We start from the raw sequence: 21,371 nt of genomic DNA, 5'->3' as shown, positions 1-21,371 counted from the left end.
CAATATTAGCTGATTTTGATGATGCTGGTGATGTTCTCAAAATATTAGAGATGTTGCACAAGTTCTTTGTGCTTTTTTCCTTCAGCAAAGTGAGTAGCAATTTGTTTACATCCCTTTGTTGTTAAATCTTCATAAATCCAACCAAGAGCTTTGCAGTAGTGCAGAATATATATATTTTTTATTATTTATGGCTGCATGTTCATATTATTAAGATGATATGCTGACAACTGTTTACAATATCAATTATGTGTATACAATGGGTGAATATTAGTAAAACAAAACCGTTAAACTTTAAAAACATCAATTTAACATTCTTGGCAGATTAAGAACAGTAGCACTGCAGGGCTGTCGTAACATTGGAAAAAATTACTCCAGGTCTGCTCTGCAAAACAAACATAAAAATGATATAAGCGTATGGACAATTTCATTATAGTTATAACAGTACTGCAGCTCCCAAGGAGCCATGCTAAGAATGATACCGAAATTCTGCTAGCAAAGCTGAGTCTTGGAGCCTGCAAGCAGGAAAATAACAATTCTACATTAACCTGCCTCAACCTAATGCCCTCCAGCTGTTTGTGCTACAGATTCCACAATTCCTTGCCACTTGGACAACTTTCTTTTAAATGCAACTGTTTCATGGGTGGAAATTTCTAAACATTTTGCAATGATCAAGTTTTCTGATGTACCTTTCTACTGCGACTAACTTGAGTGTCTGAGTACGTATGCCTGCTGAATCCAGCAGTTAGATACCTTGTTTGCCTTGTGCATTTAAAGTTAAAGTAATTATGGAAGTGGGTTTTGCCTCTGATGTTTCCTTAAATACGGAATAAGATCTTCAGTTTGTTTCTGGGAACATCTGAAGCAGAGGGAGATAACCTGAGGCCTTAAGACTGCCTGTGGCCTCTGTCCCTCCTTTTTTTGCAATTCTGTAGCCCCCTCACCACAACTGAAAACTAGTGACACTGTTACTGTTTCAGGTTTAGAATGCATGGAAATTTATAATGTAAGCTCTTGAAAGGGCTTAACATTTTTTACTAAGGAAAGCCTAACAAAAAAATCTGTCTAAAAGAAGTCCTGGCCTACCTCCTGTAGGTCTCATTTTTCTCAAAAAATGCCAAATGCAACTGCTTATCAAATCATTCTAAAATTGTTTCAAGCAATCATCTCTGCAAAAAAAAAAAAAATGCATGTGATTTTGGACCCACAAATTTCTGTAGTTTTTAACTTGCATTTTTTGGTCACTAGACCAAACACTTTCTTAAGTCAGGATGCAGAGAGGACTGTTTGGCAGAAAGCAATTGGCCAGACAAGAGTGAAGGGAAAGGAATCTCATTTTGCAAAGTCCTTTTCTCACTGTTATTTCCCTTTTTTTTTCTTGAGTGCAAAAAGCTTAGTTTGCCTGCATTTCTGTATCCCCTACCCCAAAAGTACAGTCAGGTCCAGAAATATTGGGACATCGACACAATTCTAACATCTTTGGCTCTATACACCACCACAATGGATTTGGAATGAAACAAACACAATGTGCTTTAACTGCAGGCTGTCAGCTTTAATTTGAGGGTATGTACATCCAACTCAGGTGAACGGTGTAGGAAGTACAAGAGTTTGCATATGTGCCTCCCACTTGTTAAGGGACCAAAGGTAATGGGACAGAATAACAATCATAAATCAAACTTTCCCTTTTTAATACTTGGTTGCAAATCCGTTGCAGTCAATCACAGCCTGATGCCTGGAATGCATAGACATCACCAGACGCTGGGTTTCATCCCTGGTGATGCTCTGCCAGGCCTCTACTGCAACTGTCTTCAGTTCCTGCTTGTTCTTGGGGCATTTTCCCTTCAGTTTTGTCTTCAGCAAGTGAAATGCATGCTCAATGGGATTCAGGTCAGGTGATTGACTTGGCCATTGCATAACATTCCACTTCTGTCCCTTCAAAAACTCTTTGGTTGCTTTTGCAGTATGCCTTGGGTCATTGTCCATCTGTATTGTGAAGCGCCGTCCAATGAGTTCTGCAGCATTTGGCTGAATGTGAGCAGATATTGCCCAAAACACTGCAGAATTCATTCTGCTGCTTTTGTCAGCAGTCACATCATCAATAAATACAAGAGAACCAGTTCCATTGGCAGCCATACATGCCCACGCCATGACACTACCACCACCATGCTTCACTGATGAGGTGGTATGCTTAGGATCATGAGCAGTTCCTTTCCTTGTCCATACTCTTCTCATCACTCTGGTACAAGTTGATCTTGGTCTCATCTGTCCATAGGATGTTGTTCCAGAACTGTGAAGGCTTTTTTAGATGTCGTTCGGCAAACTCTAATCTGGCCTTCCTGTTTTTGAGGCTCACCAATGGTTTACATCTTGTGGTGAACCCTCTGTATTCACTCTGGTGACGTCGTCTTTTGATTGTTGACTTTGACACACATACACCTACCTCCTGGAGAGTGTTCTTGATCTGGCCAACTGTTGTGAAGGGTGTTTTCTTCACCAGGGAAAGGATTCTTCGGTCATCCACCACAGTTGTTTTCCGTTGTCTCCCGGGTCTTTTGGTGTTGCTGAGCTCACCGGTGCGTTCCTTCTTTTTGAGAATGTTCCAAACAGTTGTTTTGGCCACGCCTAATGTTCTTGCTATCTCTCTGATGGGTTTGTTTTGTTTCTTCAGCCTAATGATGGCTTGCTTCACTGATAGTGACAGCTCTTTGGATCTCATCTTGAGAGTTGACAGCAACAGATTCCAAATGCAAATAGCACACTTGAAATGAACTCTGGGCCTTTTATCTGCACATTGTAATTGGGGTACTGAGGGAATATCACACACCTGGCCATGGAACAGCTGAGAAGCCAATTGTCCCATTACTTTTGGTCCCTTAACAAGTGGGAGGCACATATGCAAACTGTTGTAATTCCTACACCGTTCACCTGAGTTGGATGTACATACCCTCAAATTAAAGCTGACAGCCTGCAGTTAAGGCACATTGTGTTTGTTTCATTCCAAATCCATTGTGGTGGTGTATAGAGCCAAAGATGTTAGAATTGTGTCGATGTCCCAATATTTCTGGACCTGACTACATTCAAATGCATACTATTAGCATGCTGCAAGCCATTTCCCCTTAGAAAAGCACACGTGCTGGGTCCCAATAGGTTTTGTGCACGTTTTTAAATTGTGAGATATAAGACTTAAAAACTGGTATGTATTAGGCCAGTCTGGTCTTGTAATTCTCTCATTTAGGATCAGTCCCCATCAATATGATGCCATTCATGCCTCTAACACCCACATACTCTTTTAGTTGCCCTCCCCCCGTCAGAGGCTTTCCTAGCCCTTCCCCACCAGTACCTCCCAGGCTCCCTACTTCTTCATACCAATAGTAGCTTAATTGCTACACTTTCTTGCAAGCTCTCCTGTGATATGGTGAACCCAGACTTTCCATGCTGAAACACAAATGCTTACATTAACAAGGAAGCTTGTGAGGAAGTATTACTCTAAACTGAGAGACTGGACTTGCTGAAATCAACTGGATGCTGGAGGCTTCCCCCCCCTTGGGATAGTTTGGTGGTCTCTTGTCATAGATGCTCTCTGTTAAGACTGGTGAAAAAGCAAGTTAAGGAGATAACATTGTTTTGCTAAACCCCTTCCCAAGCCTTGAATGTGTTCTTTTAGTAATAAAGCATAAAGACAATCTTTAAAAAAGGGCTGTCTGGGCGACTAAATTCTACTTTCATTTTGGCAACATTAAAATGCAGTGAGACATAAGAACACAGAGTGCTTTCCTCCTTAGATATGGCTTAGAAGAAAAAGTTACTGTGATGTCCCTGTGGCAGCTATTTTCCATTTTTGTCTATGTGGTAGAGCGGCACAGGGTCACAGGAGCACACCATGTAACTGTTTATAGTTCCTATTATGTTAATATAACAATTGGTGTGGTCTGACAGTGGTGTTGCTGTGGCTGATAATGAAATGCTACAATATTCTGTTGTTCAAACTAGTAATGTGTGTTTGTGCTTTCAGATAATTCCTGGGAGAACATAGGAAACATAACTCCATATTACGGAGAAATTAGTAGGACCAGAGTAAAATATTGTGAAAGACTCCAAGCATTTTAGCCTTTGTTATAAAATAGTTTGGAGTGTTATTTTGGGTCTTAGAAATAGGATCAATGTAATACTTACCCCTGTGTAAACATCTCTTTTTGATAATATGCCAGAGGCTAAAGTGAGCAATAGAAGGTAGGCATGACCATCCTACAGTAACTTTCAAATAAACATGCATGATGTTTATGATATATATTGCTTTGGGATGGTTTTACTCTGAAAGATAGTACTAGAAATAAATAAAAATATATGATTTAAAGAAAGGCAAGATTATCACTTGTCAGTGGAGTGGATTTATACAGTGGATTTATACAGGAGTCCTCCTCCTCCTTTTTAGTAATGTTTTTAATTAAGGTTTTATGTATTTATATATTTTATGTTTTTAATGTTTGTTGTGAATCACCCAGAATTCTCCCATTGGGGGGAGATGGGCGGCTGAAAAATTTAATAAATAAATAAATAAGTCCTGTATAAATTCAATGTAGAACAAAAGGAAAAAAAAAAAAAAGACTGAAAGATATTTGCTTCCACAGGAAAAAACAGTATTTCAGTTTCTGTGTGAATTTCAATCTGATGGAAAAGTTTGCCCAAGCCCTCATCTCCTTCCACTCCAACAGCCATGGCAAAAATCTCTATTTCCAGTTTAGTTTGCAGTCCAGCAGCTACCTAGAAAAGACAGAAGATCATATAGTTCACCATGAAGAAAATTAGATTCCTGCCTCCCACCCCCACTATCTTGTCCTCTTCTTTAAAATATTCCTAATCACCACCCCTAAATAAACTTGCTGGTAAAACTTGATTTCATTAGTGACTTGAATTTTCATCATAACATTTGTACTATAAACTCTTCTCCATTTGATACTATGATAAGAGATGACCTGTCTGGAGCCCGGAGTGAAAGAAAGCTAAATCCCATATATATTTTCCTAGGTTTGAATAGTACCAAACCACTTTTATGACAATATGCCCTTCAAATGCTCAACACAGAATTTGTTTCGAGTTACTGTGCTGTATCATCCCCGAGGCTGATAATACAGCAATTGAACACAAAACTAAAGCATTGTGGATAAATAGCATGTTGAGGGTAGTTTAAAGGAATTTCCATATTTAGGAAAAAGAATTCCCATATTTTGGAAAAGGAGTAAGTCCGTGTTTAAAAAAAAGCTGCTAAAAAGGTGTTCATTAGGAAAAAAAGGTCTAAAGAAGACATTTTCTTAAAACCTATGTGATAAAACAGACTACATAAAGGAGACTGGCATTAAGAGATCAAAAAAGGAGATACTAGAACATTCTGTTAAGATATAGCAATCAGCCCATTTGTCCCAGCCCCCATGTGTAGGCTGCTTGGGGTACATCTTCAGTGGAGTAGCAGCTGTTCTTGGAGCAACTTATTCTTAAGAGATGCCTCAAAGACAGTCAGGAGGAACAGACATTCTCAACTTGCTCCAACTGCTTCCACAGTCCTAATGGGATAAGGAGAAGGTTCTCCTGAATGTTGTACGCATTTGTATAGGACCATTCAGAATGGGTTGGAAGAGCTTAAAAGACAAAACAAAACCTCTGACTCAAAAATGTGATCACTGCTCTCCACTGCTGCAGTATAAAAGGCAGCATTTCTGGTGTTAGGCTTCATCTCTACCACAGGTTATTGGAGCTGTAATATTTTATTACTACTCGAAAATAAGGGCCATCTCAATAAATGTGGAGTGTCAAATCAATCCCACGTGGAAGTGAGATAATCCATTTTATGCCTCTTTATTAATTTGTTGCTAGTCGGTTATACAGATGTGCTTAGTCTCTTTAAAATCCCTAACCACTACAGAAAACCCTTGTAATTGGTAATTAGCCCAAGAACATCTTTAGTACTGAACATTAAACTATGTTATATCCCTCTTAATCTAAAAGCCTTCTAACTGTTGCTCATTATAGGGAGCAACCTTATTAAACTAGAAGTTTAAAAGTGAAACCTCCTGGCCTTCTCCGAAGGTTGCACTTTCATTTTTTACTGTGGTTGGTGATGTGCAGAAGAGAAAAGGCAGCAATGCTAGGGGACCCATCCAACTGCTTAGTGTACTGCTTGCTGCTAATCACTAATCAGGACAGCACCGTTCAGTGAAAAGTCAGAGGCAATAGAGACTGGACAGGTATCAGCTATGAGGCTAGCAAATTTCACACTGATTTAGTATTCTGCCAGTTCAAGATGGGTGGATAGCACTCAGTTGCGAGGAAAGGCCCATGGACAACATTTAAGAACAGTGACCTGTCTGCTGAAGAAGAATGTTCGCCTCTGTTGGTACAATCCAACCCAGTTAAACACCCTAGGACTTACAGGCCCTGGAGTGTAGCTCACGCGCAATCCTGTAGAAGGTGGTGGTTGTTTCACCCGAAACCTGCCAAGTAATAGAAAAGTTAGTTTCTTGTTTTGTACTGGACCACAGAAATAAGAAGCAGACCATCTCTACCACAGGTTATTGGAGCTGTAATATTTTATTACTACTTGAAGGGTCCACATAGACACTGGCTCTCATCACCAATTACCATGTGAGAATAAGTTTAGTCACAGGCACCCCAAAACAACCAGTCAGAATGGGCTAATAAAGCTGTGTTCAGCTTTCTTCCCATTTCCCAGCTATTATCTATCTGAAATATGTTTTGGGATCTGAAGAAAGAAATTACATAGTGTGGCTTGGATAGTTCGAGTGAGAGAACAGCAGATTGCTTGCTTGTAATTAATATTTGAAAGATCATTTGCACTGGGCCTCATTTGAAACCATCTGAAGCTAAGTATTTGGTTAGAAGTCTGCTCCCACTGCAACATGTATGCATCATGCATACTAAAATAGATGCAGTCTCCCTTCTAATCTCCTCAGTCTGATGACAGGTAGAGTGGTCTCAAACAGGATAGGTAGCTAAAGCTCCAGAGTGGGAATGGGAGAGAGGCTATGTAAATTTTCAAATGATCACTGTAACCTCCAGCTGTTCTCTGTAGTCTCTATCACTCAGGAAAAAAGGCAAATGAGTTGCTTGGCGATGGACCAATTGAAGACTACTTATGCCAGTTAGATTAATGGGAGAATTTTTATGTAGTTGTGCAGAAAACCTGGATCCAGACTCTGGACAGAACATCTGAGAAAGCTTATCAGATGGGCTATGAAGAACTAGTCCAATGGTGACTTGGATTCCCAGAATGAGAGCTTTTTGGAATCATATCTTCAGTCTTGATGGTTATATGTAATTCTACCTGATTAAGAGCCATGTGAGACAGTGGTTTTGCCTACTAAACATACTCTCTATATCAAACTTAGAGATGAAATTGTCATGTACAGTGATACCTCGGGATACGAACGCCTCTGCTTGCGAATTTTTCGGGTTACGACCAGCTCCAGCCCCAAAATTTTACCTCGGTTTGCGAACTCCGCCTCGGGGTACGAGCCATTTTCCGCCCGTGCCACGTGGTCCACGGCCATTTTCTGCCCGTGCCACGTGGTCCGCAGCCATTTTTCCGCCTGTGCCACGTGGTCCGCGGCTGTTTTTCCGGCCCTGCCGCGTGGTCCGCAGCCGTTTTCGCGCCGCGCCGGGCTGTTTTCGCGCCGCGCCGGGCCATTTTCGTGCCGCGCCGCGCCGTTTTCGCGCCGCACCAGGCCGTTTTCGCGCCGCACCACGCCGCGCCCGGCCGCTTTCCGTGTGGTCCGTGGACGCCAGAACGGATTAACGGTAATTACATTGAACCTTATGGGAAATTGCCTCGGGTTGCGACCAAATTCGGGCGGAGGGCGGAACGGATTAACCGGATTTACATTGAACCCTATGGGGAAATTTCCTTCGGGTTACGACCAACTCGGGATACGCCCAGAGTCACGGAACGGATTAAGTTCGTATCCCGAGGTACCACTGTAATTAGAATTTCTGGAAGAAAGGGCCAGTGAGAAATAAAATGTCTGCTTCATTATCATAACATCTAGGCAATTCCTGAGTGACAGCTATCCCAGGAGCACAAAGAAGATTAAAAGTATCTCAGGCAATTGCCCCCTTCATGCTCCTGCTGGTGGCTTCATCCATAGTTCAGACTAGACTTGTGAATAATAAGATTCTGATGAACAATGATAGAAGAAGAAAAACTCCCACTTATGAAAACTTGCAGAATATCACCCATGCTAGCGTGACAATTCCATCCCAAAAAGGGGGATTTCTCTCTGATCTCTCAGCACAGATCCAACTTTATGAATATAATCCAAAAAATTATGCTTGCAATCCACTACATTTTTTTTCAGGATTGAACAGGTAAATTAAGCAAAGGTAATGGCACTGGAGGTATATACATGTGTGCCCATAGGTGTGCCATGTAGTTGGACCCAAATGGTCTTTGCCCTTCATAACTATCTTCCTCTTTATAAACACCTGGGAAGATGATACTGGGCACTACAGTATTACCTTCATTCTGAATTCAAAAGACTGTTCTGCTGCAAAAGGAGCCACCAGAAATGGAATTTGGTCTCATGCCATGGTAGAGTGTAGACTTTTAGCTTCACTCCATGTTATTTTCACTCAGAACCTTGGACATTAGACATTGGTGCATCCTTGCCAAAGAATAGGGGTGCCAAAAATAAGGCCCATGGAGCTCATGTAACCAATCAACTTCCTTTCTGGGGGCCTCAGAACCTACCCCAAATTGGTGGAAACATGTCAGTTTCCTCTATTTGGGGGCTAGGGGAGTCAAAGAGCAGCCTTTGAGCTTTGCACCACTTAAATATTCCAAGTCCCACAAAAAGAGGTTCCTGAGGCCATCCACTTTTGGAGAGTGACAAAAGATGATTCAGCCCTCAGATTGCAAGAAGTTATATACTACTGTCCAAGATGGACATCAAGGGAGCTAGAATGGTATCTACTAAGAGCTGTCCTGAAGGTGACTTTGAGGATCTATAACAGAACTCCTCCTCCCAACATTTCCTTAAAGTGAAATGATTGATTCCTAAAGTGAAAGTAGATTCTGTAAGTTGCCCCCATCCTAGCCAAGTAAGACAAAATCAATTATCATCAGGAAGCTTAAACTGAGAGGTGGTACATTTACAAAAACAGCTTTCAGGGCAACCCCAGAATAATTAAAATGTATATGGAAAGACAAAATGATGATATGAAGAGAAAGGAGGAGAAAATATTGTATAAACAAATACAATAGAAAAAAACCACTCCTGTTCAATTCAAAGTCACTAAATGCTAACACTGTAGCAATGGGGAAAGAAAGGAGATAAGGCAGGCATTTCACCTTTTGGACAAATACTTTAAGAAGGCAACAGGTTTATCACTGCAATGCTTTGCCCTAGAACATGCCATCTGAGTTACACAAACTACATGCATGACTCACAGAAGAAGAACATGGCTACCACAAATGCTTCTATTTTGAAAATTATTATTCAGGCCCCCAGTCAGGGCCATGGGTTGATGCTATTCTCATATACTACATTGTCAAAAGAAAACTATCATCATCCTCCCTCCCCGAACAATTTACCACTCCTTCAGACCTATGACTTATTGACATCATTCAAACAGAAGGGAATCTTGGTTATCTGCAAACATCGTGGCATATCTCCCAACAACCAAAAAGCAAAACATTTGGGCATGGTAACCTTTGGCAGATACAAAACTTGCTAGCAATATATACAAACCTGCAGAGGTCCACTCCAACGTTCTTCAAAGTCACTGTGGTTGCGTAAGTGCAGCCCTCCTTAAGAACTCCAAATGTCACTTTCGGTGGGATAAGAAGGAATCCTGACATATTCTGGGAAAGTGCTGTGGCAGAGCTTGTGTGAACTTTGCCAGAAACAAGATCTACAGTCTTCACAAACAAGAGGGATCATTTAGAAAGGGCAGACAGGTTAAAACTCTTAATTCATACATCTATTGACAAGAATAAAGTGCATTTATTGGTTGATATTGAACCCATTCACAGCAGTTATTGATACTTCAATTCTGAAATGACGTTTGTATTCAGAATCCACAATACACTCCATCAAAAAGAATCATTTTGTCAGTTGGAACATAATATACCGTGAATTATAAGTGGATTTGCCCGTGTTAAATCAGTCCTATGAATAATTCAACATGTACAAAAAAAGTACAATGCTGATTTATATTCTGTAGTATGAATGAGATGCTAAACATCTACTTATCAGAAAATTTATACGTATCCTTAATTTATTTGCTACAGATTATTGATTATTTAGCCTAAGGCATGAAAGTCTATTTAACCTTCAGTAAGCTCCTGGACAAAGAAAAAGAATCTGTAGTATAATGCAGAGCATTCTTGGTAAGGGTTTTGTTTTTGTTTTGGTAAAATTATACTATATAGTTCCTTGGACACTCAATGCATATGGAATATTGTTCCATAATGTCAGATTACACTTCTCTTACCTCTCAGCTGCCATCAAGCCTGTTGTAGTCTTACACAGACAGAGCCAAAGCTGGACAGGACTTACTAAATGATAGGCTATGTTAGTTACAGTTGGGCCACATATCAGGAACATAGGCAGAAGCCATCCAATAGTAGAAGGACAAGTTCACAGAGCAAGACAAAGATTTGAAACAAACTCCTTTGCCCCCAATCTTAGTTTCTTCTGTCCTTGTGGATGAGAGGGGCAAAACTCCTTTTGTACTCACTGTAAAAGCAGAGAGAGGGAGGGAGGGAGGAAGGAAAAGTCCACTCTTTCTGACCCATCCAATGCAGCCTCAGAAACCAAGCTACAAGCATCTCGGGTTGAATATTGGAGCACACCGTTGTCCATGTGCTCCAAAGCCCTTCGGCTGCTGCTTAATGGTAGCTGAAAAAAAGACAGCTAGCTACTTGTGGTGGTGCTTTATGGCAGGAATCCACTACTCTTAGGTGCTTGAGTTGCCGTTCTACTTCTATAACCCGTAAGTCATGACTGGTTATGCCTGATATCCTGGCAGGAAAGGAAAGGAGTACACAATGGGTAGAGGGAGCAGCCTATTTGCTTTTCTGTGACATTACCAAACTCAGACCAGCTTTTCTAGATCCCAAAGAAGACCTTAGATACATTCAGATTAATTTAGGACCCTGCACACCTCACTAGCTCTTAGATTAACACTGCCATCCCTTAACCAAATGGTCGAACTATTCAGGAATTGCAGGTCAGGCACATTCTTGGATCAAGTTCAACATCCAATCTCCTACCCATCTGTTGCCAAAATAACGCCATGTGTTCCATCCATTGGCTTTTAAGTTCAACAACACTGGTATTGAATAAGGTCACGCCAATAAGGTGCTTCCCTAGAATGGGCTGTTTTTGAAGGAAGGCAATAGTTATAAAGCATTTAATTCATTCCTTATATACATATTCTACCCTTCCTCTAAAGAACTCAAAAGCAGTGCATAAGGCTCACTTCTCACTTGATCCTGATATCAACATCACTTTGAGATAGGTTGAGAAAAAGGAATGGTTCTAATTCACCTTGCAAACTCCATGAACAAATTGGGATTTGGAAATTGGTCCCAGTCCAATACTCCAATCATTGTACTATACTGGTAGGAAAGCTCAACAGATTGCACTGAAAGCACTGCGGAAGCTTCTAAAACTTGAGAACCAGACAGAAGATGGAGTGATGCATCTTTCACATGTCTTTTAAGCAAGACCACCTTAACTAGAACAAAAAAGTTTCAGGAGACAGAACAATTCTAAATATGATGAAGGTAAACTCAGGGAAAATTCAAGAGAAAAGCAATATTACTGTGGGAATTATATTACTTACCTTTTGTCTTCGCATTGATCGTGGCTTGTTTCTCTGTATAGATGAGGGCAATTTCACTTTCTCTTTTCTTGGGGATCCTGTAGCATCCATAAGAAGCGACTGAAGTTTTGGATGGAAGAGTCTATTTTCACTTCCTTCTGCATCTATTGAGAAGGTAAAGAATTTCAAGACAGACTACAGAATATGCTCTAGACTAGTTCTACAAATATATTAAATATATTATTAGGTGCCAAAATTTTCCTACACCTCTATGCTTAGCTAGGTCAAAGGTAGCCCAGAAAAATCATTCTGGTCATCTCAGATCAAACTCTAAAAAAAGCAAAATACCTACACAAACAATAGATTTTAATTTTAGGATCCAGATAAGATACCAAAGGAATAAAAAAAGAATTATATCCTAGTTCCATTTTTGCAGAAATAAGCAACTTTTCTAGGTTGAAGGCTCCTGAGCAGCACGCCAGGGGTTTAACTCCTAAAGCTAATAGTTCAGCTAAGTATAAAAATTGGAGTTGATGAATTGAAGTATTTTATACGTAACAAATTAAGTAGAATTAATACAAATATTCTTCAGTCTTATATGTAATAATTTCCCTTTTCCATTACATTAAAAATCACAATTTGGTCATAACTTTTGTAGACACATGACACCAAAACTATTTTTTTTCTGCGCTTAAAAAAGTAGATGAGGAACACAAAATATAACACTGTATATAGAACACGTAAGAAGTATGCAACCTACTGATATTACTGTATCAAGTGGAGATCAGCAAATTTGCTATGAAGATACAAATATTTTTGATTTGTTATAAAGTCCAATGAATAACTGCTTTTTTCAAAGAGCCCTTTGGAATGGTTTACCTTTTGTAAAGTGATCAGGATAGGTTTCAGCATCGTTTAAAGAAGAAAGTGGTGAGTTTGGGGGCAAATCTTCAGAATCCTTGTATCTGGCCAAGTCATCTCTGGCTCCTAAAATATATATATAATTTGTTCATTCATCTGAAGCATTTATATCCTGCTATTCACTCTGAAAGGTTCATAAATTAGCTTATAGAAAAATAAAATACATAATGCTTTAGGGTTTTTTTTGATACATCAAATAATTTTTTTAAAAAAGACAAAAACTGCCCTGAGACGCACAATTTGAAAAGACATAATGTGAAAGCTCTCAAAAGCACTAATGGGTTCACAGAGGGGAGGCTCCAAGATGGTGATGGGTGAGCAGCATTGAGTCTATGCTCTCCATTTTATTTCATTTTATTCTATCCTGCAACATCCTATTTTATTCTATTTTACAAATTTTAATTTATTTTAAACTATATTGCCTGAAGAGCCATCTTTCTGCTCCAGCTATAATTTGATAAAATATACACTAGGATTCAAGAATGGGAAAAAGGAAGAAGAGACAGCGTGTACATTCTGCAACACAGATTCCATCAAAACCTCTGAAGCAGCAGAAAATGGACGAATATACTATAAACAAACAGACAACTCCAGTAAGTCATTCTGCCCCTACATCCTCTCCAGATAGATATAGCACTCATAATTCCTTGGAATGGGATTTACAGACTGAAATTGAAAGCCAGCAGCTTATAGAACTTTCTTCTTCCCTGTCAGAAGATGCCTCCCCTCCCCAGACTTCTGCCGTTTGTTTACCAGCCGCTTTGCTTATGCAGGACGGGGATGATATAAACTTAAAAAGGGAGAATGTAACAGACTTTATATCTAGGCAATGCTTGCTTACAGCACAAACGGTGATCTCAATCTTTGAACTTTTAACTTCAGTTAAAAATAAAGTTGACTCATTGAAGGAGTCCTTTGTAAAATACACTGAGAGTCACCTAAACAAAATAGAAGCTATAAAGACACCTGTTACTCACACTGACACACAGCGAACAGTCAACAGGGAATCCAAAGATGATCCCACTTCCGAATCTACCAGAAGAGAAAGGAATAACTATGGAGGGTATAATTCTCAAGAAGGGGCAGAGACAAGATAAGTGTAATTATTACTTACAGATCAATCAGATCACCCTGCAGATTTCCAATAACAGAGTGAACAGAGGACGGTGGGGCTACAGAAAGGCAGTCATTCTGTCCTTGAGCCAGCTGCTTTGCTGCGAACGCTCTTTGATAAGACTTATTACATGCTGAATGGCTGCCATCTAGAAGGGGCTGCATGCGTATTCTGCTAACGATTAAGGAGCCTACAGTTCCTAGCATGCTCTTTAAAATGAAGCCCTTCCTGAGCACCTTTTCTATATTCCCAGAACGTGTTTTCTGCTCAGAGAAAGCTAGCCCACTTCTAGATCAGTTTTCCCAAGAGGGTACTACCACTTTAAAATCTAAGTGTAGCAACTTGAACTCAGATAACTTTGAGGATGTTTCATCAGCAATGACCCTGAGAAAGAAGAGTATTAATCAACAAACTGTGTTATCTACAGTTAGGGAGTCTGTTGAGGACTCATTGGAAGAAAAGCTGATTGACTCCTTTGGTGCATTGCCAGATTTAGAGCAAGCAGACATTATACAAAGACTGGATGAACTAAGAGAAACTTTGGTGACAACACATTCTATAGCAAAGCCATTGATTGACTTGGCTTTACCTTGTACCCAGGATTGTGGCAATATACCCAATCAACAAATTGTTGATATTGCTTTACTTAAAAGCCCAGCCACACAGAAAACCATTGGAGAACCCTTAATGTCTAATCCAGTCCTTGACAATCTGCAGCCTGACAAATTGTTACATCAATTAGAGAACCCAAAGTACAGATTCTGAGGAAAAAGTTAACCTCTTGTTGCCTATGGATCCAGATGTACTCTTTGACATCTTCTAACAGTGTGGCTTCCCAATTGTATCCCCCAGAAAATGCTTACAAAATCTTGTGGGGGCTAGATGGGGATGCTGAAGATCAAACCATCAAAGGTGAAGAACTTTTGTCCCAGCAACTGGCAACTCCTCAGAGACAGAGGCCTGGGCCTTATGCATCTCTGGAACTACCAACTCTGATATTGATGTAGCCTTCTCTGATATCCAACATATACCTATCTCTCCGATAGTTGAATCTAACAACAATCAACACAAAGTGTCCTGCATTTCCATCATCCTTCAGGACTTGCCTTTGACAACGGTCGCTTCTGGGAATTCAGATTGACATTCGGATGCTCCTCAATCCCTGTCTATTCTCTCATGGAATATTGCAGGCTGGAATGCTAAATCCAAAGACTCTGCCTTCATAAATTACATTGCTGAATTCGACCTACTCCTACTCCAAGAAACCTGGCTTGACAACAGCTTGTATATAAGTGGGTATAAATCTTTTTCACTACCTGCAGTCCCTGGAGCAGGACGAGGCAGATTGTGTGGTGGATTAAATATACAAATCTCAACTAAACTACGTTCAAGCATTATAGAGTTAGATCCAATGGAGCACTATGCAATGTCTGTGCTGTTAAAATTTAATAATGCTCTATTATTATTGGTTGTTTACCTTTCACCTGTTCAAAACAGGTCCAAATTTAACAATTTATGGACTAGGTTTGAAGCATACATAAGTACTCTTATGCTAAATAATCCCTCAGCTAATGTAATAGTCTCTGGTGACCTAAATGCTAGGGTGGGGGCGAATGATAAGGCACTCTTTACTCAGTTCCATCAGTACCCTCCAGAACCAGTCACAACTCCCCCTTTGTTAATCCGGCAATTTAAAGACTCAAAAGGGGACTACAAGGGGCTCTGCCTAATACAAACAATTAACAAACTACATTTATATTTACTAAATGGAGCTATCATTAGTGATTTTCCTGGTGAATTCTCCTACTGGGTCGGCTCAAGACCTTCCCTGATTGATTATACTCTAATTTCATGGAACTTGATTACTTCTGTACAAAACTTTTATCTAGAAAATCGACCTGACAGTGACCATCTTCCAAGTACAGTGGAACCTCGGGTTACGAACGCTTCTGTTAACGAACTTTTTGGATTACGACCAGCTCCGGCCGCAAAATTTTGCTTCGGTTTGCGAACTCCGCCTCGGGATACGAACAGGATACGCGGCCATTTTCCCTGCTGACACGCGGTCGTGGCTTCCTGTGGGCGAGATCGTGGTAGCAAGGAGACATTCGGGGAGGCTTATGGTGTGTTTCATGGTGTTTTGGAAGGTTTTTGGTGTGCTTGTTAGCATGGCTCCAAAGAAACTGAATTTGCTTCGGGTTGCGACCAATTTGGGTCGCGACCAGAGTCACGGAACGAATTAAGTTTGTAACCCGAGGTACCACTGTATTACAGTTATAAAAGCATTTGACAATTGCTTTTTGGAAACAGAGCCTACCCCAATTCAGGATTTAGATTCAGAGCCAAGGCTGGTCCATGCCAAATGGACTCAGCAACTTAGTGAGCAAATCTCTCAGCTGCTTTTATCTGAAGCAGCACTGCAATTGCACCTCACCATAGTTAGAGAGAGGTCTGGGGATTCTCCTCTACAGACATTTACACAACTGATTCAGTTATTCCAGCCAGTGATCGCCACCCAGATATCAAGGAAAAGAGAAAATCCAGGGGGTAGGACTTATTCCTCCCAGCCCTGGTTTGATGCAGAATGTTTTGAGGCCAAAAGAAAACTGATCAGGGAATTTAAGCTATATAAAGAGAACCCAGTTGAGCATTCCATCCAAGACCTTATGCTCTTGAAGAAACAATATAAACATCTTTTACAAAACAAGAAAAGAGAATTTACTAAGGCTTCCTGGCAGCAATTGATAACAGCATCTCAAGCCAGAAACTCCACTCTGTTCTGGCACTTGATAGCTGCCCATTCAATTGACAGGCCTCTCTCATTTCCTCACCTTCTACCTGCATCTGTGTGGGAGGATCATTTCAGGTCTGGATATTCTCTCTATGGACATGCCCTTATACTTATTCACAAGAAGAGGTCTATACAATTGATTTAGATCTTAATGCTAACCTGCTCCCCAACTGGGCTCCTGTTACAAATGCTGAAATAGAGGCTTATAAATCAGCTAAAGCCTGGTAAAGCTCCAGGCAATGACTTTATTACACCCAAAATACTACGTAATAATTTGGAATGGTGGACCCCTGTTTTTGCTTCCCTGTTTACCTATATCGATCGCACTGCACAAATTCCAGAGGATTGGGGCCTAGCTATTATCGTGCCTATTTTAAAAAAGGGCACTCGAGACCTGCCTGCTAATTATAGGCCCATTAGCTTGTTAAGCATAATAAGTAAGCTCTATGCCAGACACCTATATAATAAATTACTTGACTGGATTGATTCAGAGCATATATTGGCAGATGAGCAAGCAGGCTTCAGGTCTGGATATTCTATTGTATGGCACCTTTTATTTCCCAAGTTTCAATAAAGTCAAATAAGAAGACTTGAGATGAGGCTTTTTAATTAACAGAGGTTTTATTGGCCAAGGAAACCTTCTGGATGGCCCAAGCCAACACCGTGGCAGGAGTGTTGCCCAGAACCACACCTTGCAAAGCAAGCAACAAAGATTTTATAGGCATATTCAGATGTATTCAGATAGTACATCCCCTCATATCCATACAAGGGAATTTTGGAATGACCCAGGGAAAAGTAAAGGTGGGCCTAAAGAGGTGAATCTAAGTTTAACTTTTTCTTCTGATTATCAAGGAAACACCTAACTTCTTTGGAATTTAGTGTCTCTGCCTGTCCGGTACGAATCTAATTTATAGCTTACTTGTTCAGTCAGGGATCTGGCTAATTGCTTCTAAAGGAAATGGGGTGGGGGAATGCTGTGCTCTCTTAGAAGGCAATCAGGCATTCAACAAAGAGATAAGGTGGGGGAAAGAAATGCTGTGCTCTTTACAAAGCAAGTTAATCCTTTGTAAATAAGATAGAGTGCACTATCACATGCATGCCCACACATTATGAGAGAGTGTAAAATTGTGTATCAAAACAATGCCCTTCACTATCTATGGACATGCCCTTATACTTCAACATCTGGCCGAAAAATACACATCCAAAACAGGTTCAACACTATACACCTCTTTTATTGATTTTAGGTCTGCATTCGATCTGGTTCCCAGAGCAAGGCTTTGGTCTAAGCTCCTCTATACCACCATTGACAGACGGTTACTGTTGCTCATGCATAATCTCTATAAGAACTCTAGAATCAAAGTTCGATGCAGTATGCAAGGCCATCACACAAATGAAATTCCAACTTACAGAGGAGTGAGGCAGGGCTGTATTTTAGCTCCCCTGCTGTTTAAACTGTATATAAATCCATTGGTGGCCAAAATAAACCAACTAGAACATCACCCTCCAAAATTGGCAAACAAGCATATTGCAACTTTGCTGTATGCAGATGACATAGTACTCCTATCACAAACACAAACTGGACTTAGACGAGCCATGAGTGCTCTGGCCAGATATTGCTCAGAGGAAGCATTCAAAATTAACTATAGCAAGACTAAGATTTTGACTTTTGCTAAGAGATCTAAATTGCACACCTGGAGGATAAATGGCTAGAATATTGAACAAGTCAAATCTTTTAAATACTTGGGCATGATTTTTCATAGCTCCACTAAACACAGTGCACACCAAAATTATGTTATACAAAACGCTCAAAAAACAGTGGTTGCGATCCAATCCTTTCACTTTACCAGAGGAGCACAGCATATCCCAGCAGCACTGAAGTTATACTCAGCTAAGGCTCGTACACAATTACTCTTTGGTGCCCAGCTAGGACCTTATTCTTCCTTTACTCCTCTGAAAAGGGTTCAATTCAAATTCCTAAGGGCCATATTTCAGGTACCCCCCTGCACTCCAAATGTAATATTAAGGAGGGAGGCAGGGCTGCCCAAAGTTGAAACAGGTGCATGGATCTGTATTGTAGCACATTGGCTGAAACTACTATTTTTTCCTACAGGTTTGGGTACTTTCCTTATTAAGGACAATTATCAATCAGTATGGGCCAGGACTATTCTACAAAAACTCCAACATCTTGGCTTTTCTAAGGAGGCGTTCCTAATGATGGGTTATGAGTGTGCACTCAGTGAATTCAAACAGTGTATCAAAGACCTGGAAGTCCAGCAGGACCAGTCTGCTCTTCCTAAGAATGTTTTTTTGAGCAGTCAAGTCTTTTCTTATAAGCCAGTGAGATGCCTAAATTACATAACCATCCCCAAACTTCGGAGGGCATTAACTCTAGCACGCTATAATGCTCTTCCTACAGCAGTTTTGAAGGGCCAATACAAAGAAGTCCCATACGAGCTGAGATTGTGCCCCTGTGGACAAGGGACTATTGAAACTACAGTACATGTCCTGCTATACTGTATTTTCTATAAGGACTCAGGGACCCATTTAATAACTCCTCATTTGGTAAAATATCCCGGAAATTCTGATCCTTTTTATGGGCGGTTGTTGCTATCTGATCAGAATGATATAGTTTCCTTCAACATAGCTAAATTTTGTTACACTGTTTGTAAAATCAGGCAGATGTTGACTGCCCATTGATGATCCCACCAATCTGCAAAGATACTATTATGTTTAGTTTTATTTTATTTTAATGTATTTTAATTCATTTTAATGAATTTTTTAACGTACTTTTGTTTGTGGTTCTGGTTTGTGACCGTAATAAAGATGATTCTGGATTCTGAAAGCTCTTAATATTTTATAAAGTGTTTATAAAGAATGAAAGCAAATTGTTTTTATGACCTCCAGAACAGATGGTCCTGTTGTTCTCTCTCATGGGGCAGTTAGTCACAAGGACTTCAGGACGGGGAGGAAGGGGCCCAGCCCAGCCCAGCCCAGCCCAGCCCAGCCCAGCCCAGCCCAGCCCAGCCCAGCCCAGCCCAGCCCCTTGCTGTTCCTGACAGCAACAGCATATATTCTCCATAATTGGGAAAAATGTCCTATATCTCTTCAAAATTTCCTGTCCATTCAAAGGCATAACGTGCAAGAGAAATTCTTCCAAAGTTCTGTGCCATCTTAACTGCAAGAAGGCTGGTATACATAGCTGTGTAACACATGCTTTTCACTTTGATGGTCCCAGCACTCCAGGGAACAGAACTGAGAAAGTCACTGATAAATGCTGCTGCTAGTTGCAGCAGGTAATGATGGGTCTGACAGATGACAGATTTGACTGTCGCAAGGGAGCTTCTTACAATCACAGAAGCATGTCTTGGAGGACAGTCAAGGAATACGGTTTAGTAAGCTTTAGAGAGAAAATTCCTAATAAATTCTCTTAGCATTCCATTAATGAGAACCATGCGGTTTTTAAGAGAAAGCATACAATTAGCCTTATCGCCCTTATCCTTGCAGAGGACTGCAGAATTTAAAATATAAGATAGCAGGAGAGAAAAAAGTGAAAATATAGAAAATATTGAAGATTTTTTTTTATTATGTATGTTTTTTTTTTAATGTAATTGTCAAAAAACTGGTCAGCTTTCTAAGCCAAGACTGGTAGCACAGAGGTCACTTTGAGTCAGATAGACACATGCTACAAGGTTTTCACCAGGCCTCTACAGTTATCACTCTGTGCCAGGAAGCTTTGCATTCTGCAGCAGAGTAGCCCAGTTTCTAAGCTCAGGAAAAACTGAACAAATTATGGATGTTATGTTTTTAGGATCATCCAACTTCTTGTGATCTATTCATTCTGCATTATTCATTGTGTTGTTAGCCATCCAGAGGTGCATCTGCAAGATGAGAGACTATATAAATCAATCACATAAACAAACAGTTAGCTAATTGTAAGTAGATGAAAAGCTATCAAGGACAAAGAAGTCTGAGCACCCGATCAAGAAATTTAATACAGCACATCCACCAAGCTTCTTTACCAAATGTTATGAAAAGTAACATTCTAAGGAAACTGAATGTTGTGATAATATATCATGGTGGCTAGCAATGCAATATCCAAGGCACCATCGTGCTTATGCCACCGCTAAATGCCACCCATAATCTCTGTGGTTTTTTCAAAATGTAAATTAGAATGCCACGTTTTTGTGAAACAACCCGATCTTTCAAGAGTTCTGCATTTTCTCATAGGATGTTACAGGGCTTTGGACCTTGAAATAAAAAAATAATAGTTTATATTTTGGTGCTGACTGTCAGATTCAGCCGGCACGGCACGGCACGGCACGGCACGGCACGGCAAAGTGCCGCTCAGCCGTGCTTAGTCAATTTCATTGCCCGGGCGCTAGCCGAGAAAAAGGGGAAGTGAAACTGCGAACTGAATACGGCCAGGTGGCGACGCTTAACTCAAAACCACAAGCGAATACTTTGTATCAGTGCAGTTTCCCCCCAGGCGCTGCAAACAATGGAAAGCGCAGAGGCTCAGAAGCGAAGCAATTGAGAACTCCTGGCTTTGCGCTCAAACAGGCAAACCCAACAAAGGCAACAACAGCACAACCCATAGACTGCAATCAGAAAGACAAAAGCACCGGACTGAATCTGCCATTTGGGCAAGGGGGGATTACTGCAGGTAATCTGTAACTAAGCAACAGATAAAGCGCGGGAACAGGGAAGCTA

The 21,371-nt window shown here is 40.5% G+C and overlaps 2 protein-coding genes across 2 annotated transcripts in view; one reads left to right on the top strand and one right to left on the bottom strand.

The window, feature by feature from the left end:
- Positions 1-11,986, top strand: part of WDR3 (WD repeat domain 3) — a 46,090-nt gene extending 34,104 nt beyond the window's left edge. Inside the window, exon 27 of the mRNA XM_088138607.1 lies at positions 11,940-11,986. The gene's annotated coding sequence lies outside the window, so the exon portion shown is untranslated. The remainder of the gene's footprint in view (positions 1-11,939) is intronic.
- The window catches only part of SPAG17 (sperm associated antigen 17), a 119,773-nt gene continuing 98,568 nt past the window's right edge, over positions 167-21,371 (bottom strand). The window contains exons 42-48 of the mRNA XM_088138620.1: positions 12,715-12,822; positions 11,857-11,999; positions 9,756-9,925; positions 6,422-6,482; positions 4,614-4,758; positions 3,452-3,589; positions 167-382 (exon numbers count right to left, since the gene is read on the bottom strand). Coding sequence (XP_087994746.1) covers positions 3,453-3,589; positions 4,614-4,758; positions 6,422-6,482; positions 9,756-9,925; positions 11,857-11,999; positions 12,715-12,822 — 764 coding nt within the window. The 3' untranslated portion in view covers positions 167-382; position 3,452. The remainder of the gene's footprint in view (positions 383-3,451; positions 3,590-4,613; positions 4,759-6,421; positions 6,483-9,755; positions 9,926-11,856; positions 12,000-12,714; positions 12,823-21,371) is intronic.

The sequence above is a fragment of the Python bivittatus genome, unplaced genomic scaffold (genome assembly GCF_059951505.1).
Source record: "Python bivittatus isolate LINGU-HERP-01145 unplaced genomic scaffold, Pbiv_v1 ctg000270_np1212, whole genome shotgun sequence".
NCBI classification, from domain to species: domain Eukaryota; kingdom Metazoa; phylum Chordata; class Lepidosauria; order Squamata; family Pythonidae; genus Python; species Python bivittatus.
This window is presented reverse-complemented; position numbering and strand designations above follow the sequence as displayed.